Source organism: Brassica napus, chromosome C2, assembly GCF_020379485.1.
Source record: "Brassica napus cultivar Da-Ae chromosome C2, Da-Ae, whole genome shotgun sequence".
Taxonomy (NCBI): Eukaryota; Viridiplantae; Streptophyta; class Magnoliopsida; order Brassicales; family Brassicaceae; genus Brassica; species Brassica napus.
Window position 1 is genome coordinate 51,451,209 of NC_063445.1, and position 12,473 is coordinate 51,463,681.

General features: G+C 38.5%; 2 protein-coding genes across 3 annotated transcripts; both read right to left on the reverse strand.

The window, feature by feature from the left end:
- Positions 1-1,168: 1,168 nt before the first annotated feature.
- BNAC02G37080D lies at positions 1,169-3,532 on the reverse strand. The gene is made up of 9 exons (XM_013822107.3): positions 3,278-3,532; positions 2,777-3,208; positions 2,562-2,595; positions 2,247-2,453; positions 2,061-2,150; positions 1,865-1,930; positions 1,667-1,758; positions 1,537-1,584; positions 1,169-1,382 (listed from the first exon to the last, which is right to left on the reverse strand). Exons 2-9 carry the CDS (start codon positions 3,106-3,108, stop codon positions 1,289-1,291), a joined length of 963 nt encoding a protein of 320 aa, XP_013677561.2. The 5' UTR covers positions 3,109-3,208; positions 3,278-3,532; the 3' UTR covers positions 1,169-1,288.
- Positions 3,533-4,139: 607 nt separating this feature from the next.
- On the reverse strand, positions 4,140-6,623 carry LOC106379839 (transcription factor MYB118-like). 2 transcript variants are annotated; one of them, XM_022697111.2, is made up of 4 exons: positions 6,261-6,623; positions 5,677-6,143; positions 5,438-5,564; positions 4,140-4,852 (listed from the first exon to the last, which is right to left on the reverse strand). In XM_022697111.2, the coding sequence occupies exons 1-4, from the start codon at positions 6,423-6,425 to the stop codon at positions 4,265-4,267; spliced, it is 1,347 nt and encodes a 448-aa protein (XP_022552832.2). In that variant the 5' UTR covers positions 6,426-6,623; the 3' UTR covers positions 4,140-4,264. The 2 variants fall into 2 exon arrangements, with proteins under 2 accessions (XP_022552832.2, XP_013675157.2); XM_013819703.3 differs by having other exon boundaries at positions 5,677-6,623.
- Positions 6,624-12,473: the final 5,850 nt, after the last annotated feature.

A 12,473-nucleotide genomic window follows, 5' to 3' on the forward strand; every position in this document is an offset into this window, starting at 1 on the left:
CGTTTCAAAGTATTTTCTTGGTATTGAACTTGCCCGTAATCCTACTGGCATCTATCTTTGTCAACGGAAATACGCTTTGGGCATTATTGAAGAAACATGTCTCCTCGCTGCAAAACCAGTTGCCTTTCCAGTCGAACAGAACCATCGTTTGTCTTTAGACAAAGGACCAGATTTTCCCAATGTGGGGGCTTATCGTCGACCAACAAGTCGACTTGTCTATTTGTCTGTTACTCGTCCTGATCTTTCTTACTCTGTACATACTCTTGCTCAGTTTATGCAGAAACTCAAACTCGCTCATTAGGAAGCAGCTCTAAGGGTGGTACGTTATTTAAAAGGAAATCCAGGACAGGGCATTCTACTTCGAGCACATACTGATCTTACCGTAGAAGCCTGGTGTGATTCTGATTGGTCTAGTTGCCCCACTTCTAGAAGGTCGCTTACTAGTTGGTTCATTACATTGGGAGGCTCACCTATTTCATGGAAGACTCAGAAACAAGATTGTGTTTCTCGTTTGAGTTGTGAAGCTGAATATCGCGCAATGTCATATACCGTTCAAGAGCTCATGGGGCTTCGTAACTTGCTTCAATCTTTCGGCATCAAGTTTCACTCTCCTATTCCATTGCATTGTGACAGCAAGTCTGCCATCTACTTAGCAGCTAATCCAGTTTTTCATGAGCGTACGAAGCATGTAGAGAATGATTGTCACTTTATTCGAGATGAGATTGTCAAAGGTTTCATTGCTACTAAACATGTCTCTACCCATGACCAGCTTGCTGACATTTTTACTAAACCTCTTGGGCGTAAAGAGTTTGATGATTTTCTACCCAAGTTGGGAGTTCTTGATCTCCACTCTCCAACTTGAGGAGGGTTATTACGGATATATACGGAGAATATATCTGTATCTGACGGTTAAGTAAATATTCCTATTGTACGATTATGTAAAAATACTCTAGAACTAGGTTTACCCGTATGTATATATACCTTGGGTCATTGACCTTATGAATACAAGAAACTCTTTCATACTTCTCTAGGTTTCTTGACACTTGATCTATTGGATGAGGCAACAACCTCTGGCCATTGTGTTGAATCAGTGGATAGAAAGTCTCTTTCATGATACCGATTTGGATCAGTAAATACAAGCTTTATCTATCAACAAAACTATTTGGGATGCTTTAAAAACTGTGGCGATTATATTCATCTGTTCTGAGGTTTTTAGACATGGGTATAATAATAAACTTATGTTCACATTCATTGTTGAAACCCTTTAAAATGAAATGAGGATTGGTTCTTACGACGCAAAACTCTTCAGTTTGTATTTGATTCTGACGAATAGTGCATAGAGGCCATAAGAAGGAAGATGCAGGAGTGCTACCAACAAATACCTGCAGTTGCAAAGAATTAAAAATTACTATGGTGATAGGCAAAATCATTCTAGTGAATGAATCATTTTGATATAGAAAAATGTTTTCGATCTTCTTCTTTATGTAACCAACGGATGCTGATTGATCTAGAATGTAAAATGTTTTGAAGGCTTACCACACTGGAGCCATTGGAAGTGACAGGTCGAGAAATGGATATGGCCACCTAGATCAATCGAGGAATCAAAAGGTAAGACAGATCAAATATAAGATGACAGAAAAAAAAAGGACAAGGGAAGAGTTATTACCCAACAGAGACAAAAAGATGGAGAGTCCATTGGAAAATAACGAAAATTCCTGTCCACAAGATGAAGTAAGCGAACCTGAACAAGGGAAACCTCTGCGAGTAACACCCATAAAGAAAACCTCAGGTTGATACTACAATGTAAAGAAAACGCTTTGGTAACATCTTAAATACAGAAGAGAAAGAAGAAAAGAGTTATTACCAGACGGTTAAGAATTGTGTCACAAACCAGCAAAAAGAGGTTGCTCGTATGCAAATTCACAGTCATCTGAAAACACACAATTTGCAGTAGAAAAGTTGATAATGAGTTCTGAAGGGAGTTGAAGTATAGTACAAGATCTTATGCAACATAGAAAGTGGCATATGCACAACTCTGGAGGAAATGGTGCGGAACTTACAAAACCCATCTCATAGTCTTGCAAAGACAGGAACGGGAAAATCACGGTCCAGTAAATACTGTCTGTAAGCACAGCTGCTCCAGCACTCATCTATTTTCCCAACAAACCCAAAACGCACAAATGCCAAAACAACATCAGTGATCGTGTAACACTATGCTATAGTCAGAAATGTTATTCTATGCCAACCTGAAATATAATCTGGAAGAGATGGACAGAGGACCGTAGTGTCTTTGAACCAGAAGCCTTACTCTTCTCAAGCAAAACCATTTTCTCCCCATTAAGAGGCAAACGTAACCCACTCTCTGCATCGTTTCCTACTTGCCCAGCCGTTAGTCTCGTTCTCAGTTGCTTCTTGTGTTGAAAACACCCGTAAACTGAAAGCACTGATCCCATCTACAGAACACACATGTGATGAGATAAACTAAAAAAAAAAAACGCATTCATCATCACCATTTCATTACGAAAACATAACATATCCACAACATGGAGATCAAAATATACCCCAAAGTAGATTGCTATCAACGTGTAAGTCCACCTGTCACATAACCAGAGCACAATAAGATACCAAATCAAAACAGAAACAAACATCATCTCATAAATTTCAAACCTTTAACAAGACAGAAACCTACTTAGCGTCTCAGAGCATCACTGAACTCAAACAAAGCCTAAAATGTAACATCTTTCAGACAGAAAATGATAGATTATCAAGATCTTACTGAGTGTAATAGTAGTAGATACGCCACCCACGAAGAGTACGCCTAGCAATGTTGGTGGCCAGAAGAAAGCACAAGGCGAGGATCCGGAAACCCAGCAACCAACCCGGATGGATCTTTTCAAAACAAGGTCTCCAAGCATCATCAACGCATAGAACAACATTATCTTCACTATCACCAACGTCATTAACGTCTTCTCGCTGAGTTTCAACCGAACTATCTTCGTACTTCCATATAACGAAGAGAGCAACAACCATCGGAGTCAACACCCATACCGCACAGAGAAGCACTCTCCAATTAAACCAGTAATCGAAGCTGGCTATCTCGGGGTTCATTCTTCACCCTTCCAAAGAATCAAGATTAAACAGATGATCCCTCTTTGAGTATTCGGATCTTCGGATCCGAAAACCCAATGGATCCAATTGATAGATTCACCTGTAAAGGATTGCAATTCAAGAGGTAAGAATCCGATTCCGAAGAACTTCAGATATTCGTAATACTTACGTAATGTAAGGAAACTATGTCTTTTTCCTCTACAGTGTTCGTGAATTGTGTGAAGGAGAAGTCAAATTGAAACTTTGAAGCTATGCGATTCGTATAAGTCACAGAAGCATCCGATGGCGGTGAGCCACGAGAAGTCGAAGCACTGCAGAGTGGGAGAGAGTGACAGGTGTGGGACCCCCGGATTCTTTGTTGTGAAACGCCGTCGTTTCGTATTTTTTAAAATCATAAATAAAACTTCTCGAAAGGGAAAAATATCTACGAGGCCCACAGATTCATATATTTTTCTATTTATAGCTTAGATTTATATTTTTTTTTTCTTGGTCAAAACATATAATTTTCTGCCTATCTATAAAGATTCTCTTCTTTGTTTAAAAAGATTTTTCTTAAAATGAAACTAATAAACCAGAGGCGCTTCACGGCTTCCGGGTTTAAAGAGTAATCATTGAATATCATATGCCACTATGTGGGAAGCTCTTCCCGAGTCTCTGGTTTTCCAACCTTTCACTTGGTATTTAAGAATCTTGCGATCAATGAACAATTTGATCTATGTTAAGTGTTTTTGGTTTCCAGAGGGATTGCTATTATCAATCTTATCTAGCAAGTGGTGGTACTCCGTGGCTTTTCTCGAGAAATTTTCAGGCTTAATATACATCTTTATCCCATGCAGGCTCATGGTGTAAGGAGGTTGGGGCAGACCCTTCTTTTTATCCTCATTAGGATGATTTTTCTTTTATCATAAGGCATCTACTGATGTTTTTATCTTTATGTACTCTACTCTGTTTTGAACTCGTTTGTTTTTCCATCACAAGTCGGTTGACTTGAACACTATAATAAAATTACTCAGCGATAAAAAAAAAAACCAGAGAGCAAACAAAGCATTCATTAAACCCGAAATATATATTACATGTCCACTTCTTCCATTAAAATACCAAATTTAGTTCAAATAGATAGATAAAAAACAAGTTCAAATAGCTTAGATAATAACGGTTAAACATGGCCACGAGCAATCATCTCCAGCAAAGCAATCTCGTTCATCATAACTTCATCACACCCATGCATCAGCATCCAACTGTCTTCCATCGGTTCATCAACCTCCATGGTTACACCACTCCCTGACCCAGACGTAGAACCAGATGCAGACGTTGACCTTGACACACAAATGGTAGACTTCTCCAAATCCAAGTTCATCACACCATCAACGATGTACTTACACTCATTCTCATCGTTTTTCTTGTTGTAGTCTGAGGCATCAACAATTACATTTTTACCTTTACCTCTCACGTTTCTTCGACCATTGTTTCCATTTGAGTTAGAGGTTGCGGTCATGAGAGTATCATCGTTATAGGTAACAGATCTAATATAGTTCTGAAGAGTGTTGCTGCCGAGTGCAAGGGAAACTTCATCTTTCCCCTTAGACTTCCTCGAGTGTTGTTTGCGTTTAGTCGCATTCCAATGATTCTTGATTGTATTTTCAGTGCGTCCAGGGAGTTTTCGAGCAATCTCAGCCCATCTGTTACCAATCTCCTTGTGAGCTTCAATCAATATCCTATCTTCTTCTTCACTCCAACCATCTTTCTGTAATATATAACATATTCTTTTATATATTTCTTTTTTATAATTGGTACATTGTTGTTAGAGAATCTAAGTGAAAATAACTTTAGTTTGAATGCTTGCCAGTTGTAACTATTGTCCCTAACAACAAGACAAAATTTGTTAAAATTAAGTTGCAGACATATATGTATATGCGAACAAAAAATTAAAGTTCATGCATGAGTTAAAACCGTTTACATGTTGACAAATATGAAAAAGTTTGTTCAATTCTTTCAGAAGTTTGGTAATATATCACATATGAATTTGAACAAAACGAAAAAATAATCAAACTAAGACATATTCAATTGAATATTCAACGATAACAACCATATAAGACGAATACAACCATAGATGTTTATATATGCATAAAAGAGTTATGATACGATGTCAATTTGAATGGCATAATGAACACATAAAATTGTGTCATGCATGGAAGACTAGACATATAACGATATATGCACTCTTATGTAACTGTTATTACACACACAACCACATATACATATGCAATACTACATATTTCATATATGTATATATGTATAAATATTAAAAACAAAGTAAGAAATTAAAAACCTTGATATCAGGACGAAGATGGTTATGCCACCTTTCTCTGCATTGTTTTCCAACACGTCCTTGAAGCATCTTAGCGATCTGAGACCACCTTTTTGTCCCATGAAGCACCACTAATTGCATCAACAACCTATATTTATGTAGAATCCTCAAAAAAATTATGTACTTAATTTTCAAAAAGAATAATAACCATACCATATAAGCAAATTACTTTATGAAAATTCTAAAAATGTTGAATTTACCTATCTTCATCGGAAGTCCATTGACCTTTTATTATGCTTGCTTTTCTCGTCAGTTTAGATCCTCTCCTCATCTGAAATCTCTTGCTCTTCTTGATCTGATCGACTTTGATCATTATTTGATTATTGTGACGTTGATTCATGATGGTATCTTCATTTGCGCCCAATATACCTATTGGTTTAGGCGCACCATATAGATAAGAGTCAACCATGGCTAGATTGAAGATCGACTCTGTCCCAAAGATTATCCCTTGATTTTGATTATTTTCCCACATAGTATTGTCGCGTGGGACATGTGAAATGTTGGGTACATCATTGGGTTCAACATGTTGTGATGATGTGTTACATGCCATGTCGAAGAGATCTTGGTCGTTGGATATGCCACGAAGATATGCCTCAAAAGCTTCAGTACATGGAGAGGGAGTGATACCATTATAGATATCTTTTGAAACTGTATCGAATATGTGTGGCTGCATATCATAGTGACGAGGAGAAATGTTTAGATTTGGAATATGATCGAAAGTTGTGTTTGAGATATTCAATGTAAGATTTTTATGACAAAGATCAGGGTTTATGATCGATGGTACATGTGACTTATCGAGTTTAGCATGGAAAGGTTTATGATGCACGTTTTGGACACATGAAGCATCATCCGTAAGAGATGGATGAACATCTTTTAAAGAGAAATTGTCATCAAAGATAACAGATGCAAGATACGGGTAATGCATTTTTATCACTGATTGGAACTCCATAAGATGATTATGAAGAGGTAAAGAACACAAATGAAAAATAAAATTACACTAGACTTTAAAAAAGACAATTAGTTGGTCAAGAACATGAAGAAACTAACGATAAATGAGATTGAAATTCAAGCTTGATGATGAAATTAAGAAAGACGAAAGTTGGTTGAAGCTAAGGGTAAAATATTAAGAGTTTATAAATAGGAGATGATGTGAAGAGTCATGAGTTAATAGATATTTATTTGATGGTCCAAGGGTAAAACAGTCATTACAAGTCATCATGTAATAATCATGAAGTAGTTATAAGGTGGTTTTAAAACTTTGTAATGTTCTGTAATATTCTCAAGCATGTTTTGACACGCGTTGAGCATGTAAACGAACATAATTTTTCAACCGTGCGATCATTTTTGTGTGTGTTGTGCAATGTCAATCTAACGGTTTAAAATATGGAATAAGGTCCACTATTTTTCAATAAATATAGTGGGTCCCACAAAATTCAGTTCCAAAATATTGACCACGAAATCCAAAATTGTTAAAGAACATTAATTATTATGTACACCACTCAAAATATAATTTTATATTGATAATTTATTTTTTTGGAAAACAATCATCTATAACCAATAGTAGGATTTCAAAATGTTACTTCTTCCATTCCATTATATGTTTTTTTCATTTTAAAATATTGTTTCATCTATTATCAGACTTTTACTTAATTTGATGTTTCCTAATCATTTGGAGTATACCATATTATTTTCATTGGCTGATTAATGTAAAAAGATAATAAAATCTATAATTTATGTGATTCTCAAAATTTATGTTTGTAGAAAATAAATTGAATTTTTGGTGTGATCTAACAAAAAAACTTGTATAATGAAATATAAACTAGAAAGAATACTTAAACTTTGTTTTTATATGTGATACTTAACATTGCTTCATTATAAGTTTCTCAACCTTTGCCATAGAGAAATTCAGGTCACTACATATTTAATGACTAAATAACAATATGTATTCACTTTATTAGGATAAATTATTTGGAAATAAATAATACTCAAAAACGGTTGAAGATTTATGTAAAACAACTTTTTATAGGATAAAATAATATATAGTATAAAACAATGTTATTTGCTAAAATTATCTTTCAGAAACTTTAAATTTTATTATTCAATATAAACTATGTATAAGAGATAAACTAAAATTACTCTAATTAAAAAATAACAGGGTGGAAATTACAGTAGAAGCCAAATGATATGATGATGTTGAATAAGAATTTTCAATTTTGTAACTGAATAATTGAGACTATATACCATAGTAATAACAATGATAGGCTTTTAACCACTGACATTTAAATCCAAAAGAGACAGCCTATCAAATTATTATAATAGACAAATCTTAATCCTTGTAAAGTCTTAAACCCGTTAAACTATCTTGTCATTATTTTAATTTAATTTTACTTCTTTTACGATGTAATCAATTATAAATATTTATAATACATAAAATATAAAAAGGTGAATATTATTTACTAATTATAATAGGTTGAATAACATCAAGGAATCAAACCAGAAAGTACATTTGGCGTGTGGCAATGACCTGATGTTAGAAATTTTTGGACCTTTGCATGATGTCCACTTGTACCTAAAGAGGTCTTAGATCAAGCATTAAACATGGCCGAAAAACGGCATGCTTTTCACTTTCCATCTCTTACCAGAAAAAAAAAACATCACATATTCTAGAGTCTTTTCAATCCCTATAAGTGAGTAGGAAGGTTTGGAAATGTTTCAGCCCTTTTGAAACATTTATCACTGCATACTAGAAAAGGAAGCTTGAAAAATATTGATATGTCATCATTGGTGAAAGATTCTAAAAATATATTTTAACAACTAAACACTATCAGCCACTAAAACAATGTGACGGTGTTGCAAGAATCTTTCACAAATGCTAAAAAAATCTCTTATTTTCATTGATGAAAAACTTATAAAAAACTCACTAATGTTAAAAAAATGTGAATTTTCATTATTAATAATAATGACAAAAGAGATACAAATAGTTTTAAAGACTCAAAAGCTATTACATCTAAGAAAGTTGACTAAGCAGAAGGCTTAGAAAATCCAAAAAAAAAAAAGAATTTATAGGTAAGAAGGTTTAATCAAACACTAAGGCTATAATTAAAGCTTCGCTAAGGAAAATTCTACTAATAACAACAATTAATCCTAATAGATCAAAACAAAATAAGTCACAAGAGACCTACAACAAGAGCAATAATCAGTATAGTATAATAGCTGGAGAACAGTCCAAAAATCAGTCCAAAGACAACTCCAAGAGGTAGACATGCAAAGCAGGTTGACCAGGCCCCGGTCCGGTTATCACCAAGTGAGTCCTCTCCTAACGCCGTTACTTCCAGAAGAGAATTATATGCTTCTCTGTAAATTCCAATTCGAAGAGGTGAGACTAGCATAATAAAGCACGCTAGTCATCTTATATTGTTTTTTTATATCCCTTGTTCGCAAACTCGCTAGGCGCTACGCGTGCGGCGCACCCGAGCCTAACAATTTTTTGAAAATGCGGGAAAAAATAAGGAAGTACGCGGGGAGGAATTTTTTGATATATATATATATATATATATTCTTACTTATATATGTATAATACAAAAATATGTTTAATAAATGTTTATCTATAAGAGACACAACTAAACTATTGTTTGATCTTGAGAACACAACAAAAATAAGATACTTATATTCAAACATACCAAAGTAATTTCATAATCTAAAGTTTTGTATAAATACTATGGGTATTCCGGCGCTACCGGTTCGTATATTTATTAATTTAATAAGTTGAACAGGGTTTGTTTGATTCATTTGATAGAAGTTAGTGGTAATAGTATAAAGAGGATACATTTGATAGAAGTTAGTGGTAGTAGTATAGATAGGATACATTTGATCCATTTTAATACGTGAGTATGAAGTTGTGAGAAAGAATAGATTTTAGAACTATGGAAAACAATTTGTTTTCAAAATTATTAGCAAAAGCCAAAAAGTTACAGATGCCAGAATCTAACTGCCAGTCCATCTCTGGAGCTATGCAATGCGTGGTGTTTATGCAGGATTCGGTTGATTAGAATAATGAACGTAGGAATGGGGTGACTAAAGACGCTTTTATTAGAATCAAACAAGAGGTTACAAGATTGACGGGAAATAAGGAGACAAGATCAAAGGTTTAAGCAACATGATCAAAGAGATGATTAGGAAACCCTAGATCTATCCGCTTCTGTGTGTGTTGTCCAAAATTCCTCCTTTTCGTTGTCTCCTCATCACCTCTTATAGTGTAACCGTCCGTGATGCCCTAATCGTGTCGTCCTTTGGGCCCTGTCGTTAAAGGCCGAGTATGCGGGCCTTGGCACTGTTCTCTATAAGCCGAGCGTATTTAGTCGGCTTAGCTGATCGGCTAAAAGTACTCTGGGATCGAGCCGACACCTTTAGCCGCTTAAGCCGACTAAACTGGTCAAGCTTGCCGGGCTAGGGCCTGTTATTCGATGGGCCTTGTGGAGGGATGTAATCCATCTCCTACAATAAGTCCCCCCCCCAGTTCACTTGTGAGCGGCGTAGCGATCTCAGTGAATTTGTGGGTCAGGTTCGTTCGTATATCAGGTCCTAGCGTGTTTAGTCGCATGCCGCTTTATTGACGTTTCTAGTCGCTTAGAGTAGTACTTCTTCATGATCTGCTTTGCTCGCCGAGGTTTTTGTCACGGAGGCACGTTTTACTCGGTAGGCGAATTACTCCGATATAAGAGCTCAAGCTTATCTCATCGGTTTACGTTAGAAAACCGGTTTAGACCGAAATCGGGGATTAATTTCGGTCTGGCATCTCGATTAGAGATCGGTTTGAACGAGAAACCGAACCGTCGCGAGTAAGCCTTTGGGTATTTAGGCGGCCTTTGAGGCCCATTTAGGTTTCTGTAGACCTAATGATTGCGCTTCGGAGGATGTGCCCTTGTTTTGGCTATAAATAGGCTCCTCCCTTTCGCTTTCGTCATTCTTCTCTGCAAGTTCAGGTATCCCGCTTTCTCTCCCTTCTCTCTACTTTTACTTTCTCTCTCTAGGTACGTTTCTCCTCACACAGGCTTGTCGGTATCGTCTGGCAGTTGTAGTCGTCCCCTAAATCCAGGATCATGCCTCTGAGAGGTCGTTTGTCGCGAGAAGAAAAAGGGAAGGGCGTCGCAGATTCTCCGAGTCCGACCAGAGATGAACGGGTAGCTGACAGCCCGCTGGATGATTTCGACTTGATTCATCGCGACGCTCTTCGGGATTTAGACAATATGACCCTATCTCAACGCCTTTTGGTCGCTGATGCTCATAAGATGATCCGTGACGAACGCGCGGATTGCGTTGTAGCCGGTAGCAGTGACGTGAGCGGTAGCGGCTCTGGAGCGTCTAGCCAAGCCTCAAGATCTTTGAGACGAGCTAGTCGGGAGATTCCTTTCGACCAGATAGACTGCCGACCCACGATCTATCATCCTGGTGGGATCTTCGAAGAACTCGGCCCACTCCCGTCCGAATTGCTTCGTGACCCGCGGGCTCAGTCGTGGGGGAATGTCTTCGATTCTTGCTCCTCCCACAAGACGGTGAGGGATTTATTGAGGCGAAGTGGAGGTGTCGGCGTTACATACATCATTCCTTCCAAGGGACAGCGTCCTTGGTCGCCTCCGATTGGCTATCAGTGTGTCTATGAGTCTTATTTTGGAGACCATACGAAGCTCTGGTTTCCAATTCCCCGACTGATCACGTCGTACGCATTCCGTCGGGACATCGCCATCTGTCAGTTGCTTAACGGGTCGCTGCGCATCGCGGTTATGCTAATGGTGATGGCAGCGGAGATAGATGTTTCGATGAGTGTGAGAGTATTCGAAGAGTTAACTTTTACGAAGGCGGAGCCACATGGGATATTCTCAGTGAAGATGCGCTCGAGCTACAACGTCTTGTCAGGGCACCCGAACAAAACGAAGGACTGGCAGCGCTCATATTTTTACGTCAAATCTGACGAGCATGCCTTCTCGGAGCCACCTGGGGACGACTACCGCGTCCTATGGAACAAAACGCTTGGTAGATAGTGTTTGTTGTCATCATGCCTTATTCGAGTATCCTAACGGCGTGTTTCTTGTTGTTGCAGTTCGTCACCCGAATACGATCGCATACCCGGAGAAGTTCTTCGAGAGTGCTCAGGCGATCGCGGCTCACAGTCATCTTCGTTGGCCTGATCTTAGTCGAGAGTGGATAAGACGCCAAGAAGCTCGGATTGCTAGAGGTGAGTTCATCGATCTTTCTCCGAGAAGTTCTATCAACAACTTAGTCTCTCTTCCTTTCTTTTACAGCTGATTGGGAATCGAGGCTTCCTGTTGTGCTCGGGCCCCGTAAGTCGCGTCTGTCCCTTTTTACTCGGAAACAGCAGGAACTTCTGGACGAAGCTAGGAAGATGGACGGAGTGCCGGATTTGAGTGCACTGCTGAAGGGGAAGCTTCAATTGCTTTCGAAGAAGTCGATTCCTGCCGATGTGCAAGGGTCGACCAGTTCTGACGCTGGCCGAGCTTCCAAGGAAGGAGCTCCCGGTTTAGTCGACAAAGACGTTGGGGCAGAGCCTCCTGCCTCAAGTCCTAAAAAGAAGAAGAAGAGCAAGAAACCCAGGAGGAAAGCAGCCGAAGAGCTTCCTCTTGAAGAGATCGCTTCTCTCGACGAAACCTCCGAGGGTTTGGAAGCAAGGAAGGGAGAGAGAGGAAGGAAGAGACCTTACGAAGGGGCTACTTCCTCCATTGATCGCGGCGAGGCGCCGGCAGTCGGACGAGAAGGCGCTTCAAGGGGTTCTGTCGAGTCTGATCGTTCCGAAGCGGCGCCTGAAGATCGTCCCAGAAAGAAGAAGAAGAAGAAGAAGTCCGTCGAGGCAGAGCCGCGTCCTTCTGATGCGGAGACGGGCCTCGTCGAAGTTTTCGCGGGAGAAGACGTTTCTCTTGAAAACCCTCCTGAGGAGAGAGAGGTCTCAGCGCGGGGCAGTGATCCTGTTACGGGTGAGAGATCT

What these genes read in the sequence shown, in the direction of transcription:
- BNAC02G37080D (XM_013822107.3), bottom strand. Translation starts at nt 3,108, where the DNA reads ATGAACCCCGAGATAGCCAGCTTCGATTACTGGTTTAATTGGAGAGTG. An exon ending in CATCTTTTTGTCTCTGTTGG is followed by an intron (nt 1,585 to 1,666) that starts GTAATAACTCTT and finishes CGATTGATCTAG; the next exon opens with GTGGCCATATCCATTTCTCG. An exon ending in CTTCCAATGGCTCCAGTGTG is followed by an intron (nt 1,383 to 1,536) that starts GTAAGCCTTCAA and finishes TTGCAACTGCAG; the next exon opens with GTATTTGTTGGTAGCACTCC.
- LOC106379839 (XM_013819703.3), bottom strand. Translation starts at nt 6,425, where the DNA reads ATGGAGTTCCAATCAGTGATAAAAATGCATTACCCGTATCTTGCATCT. An exon ending in TGGACTTCCGATGAAGATAG is followed by an intron (nt 5,565 to 5,676) that starts GTAAATTCAACA and finishes ACATAAATATAG; the next exon opens with GTTGTTGATGCAATTAGTGG. An exon ending in ATCTTCGTCCTGATATCAAG is followed by an intron (nt 4,853 to 5,437) that starts GTTTTTAATTTC and finishes TATATATTACAG; the next exon opens with AAAGATGGTTGGAGTGAAGA.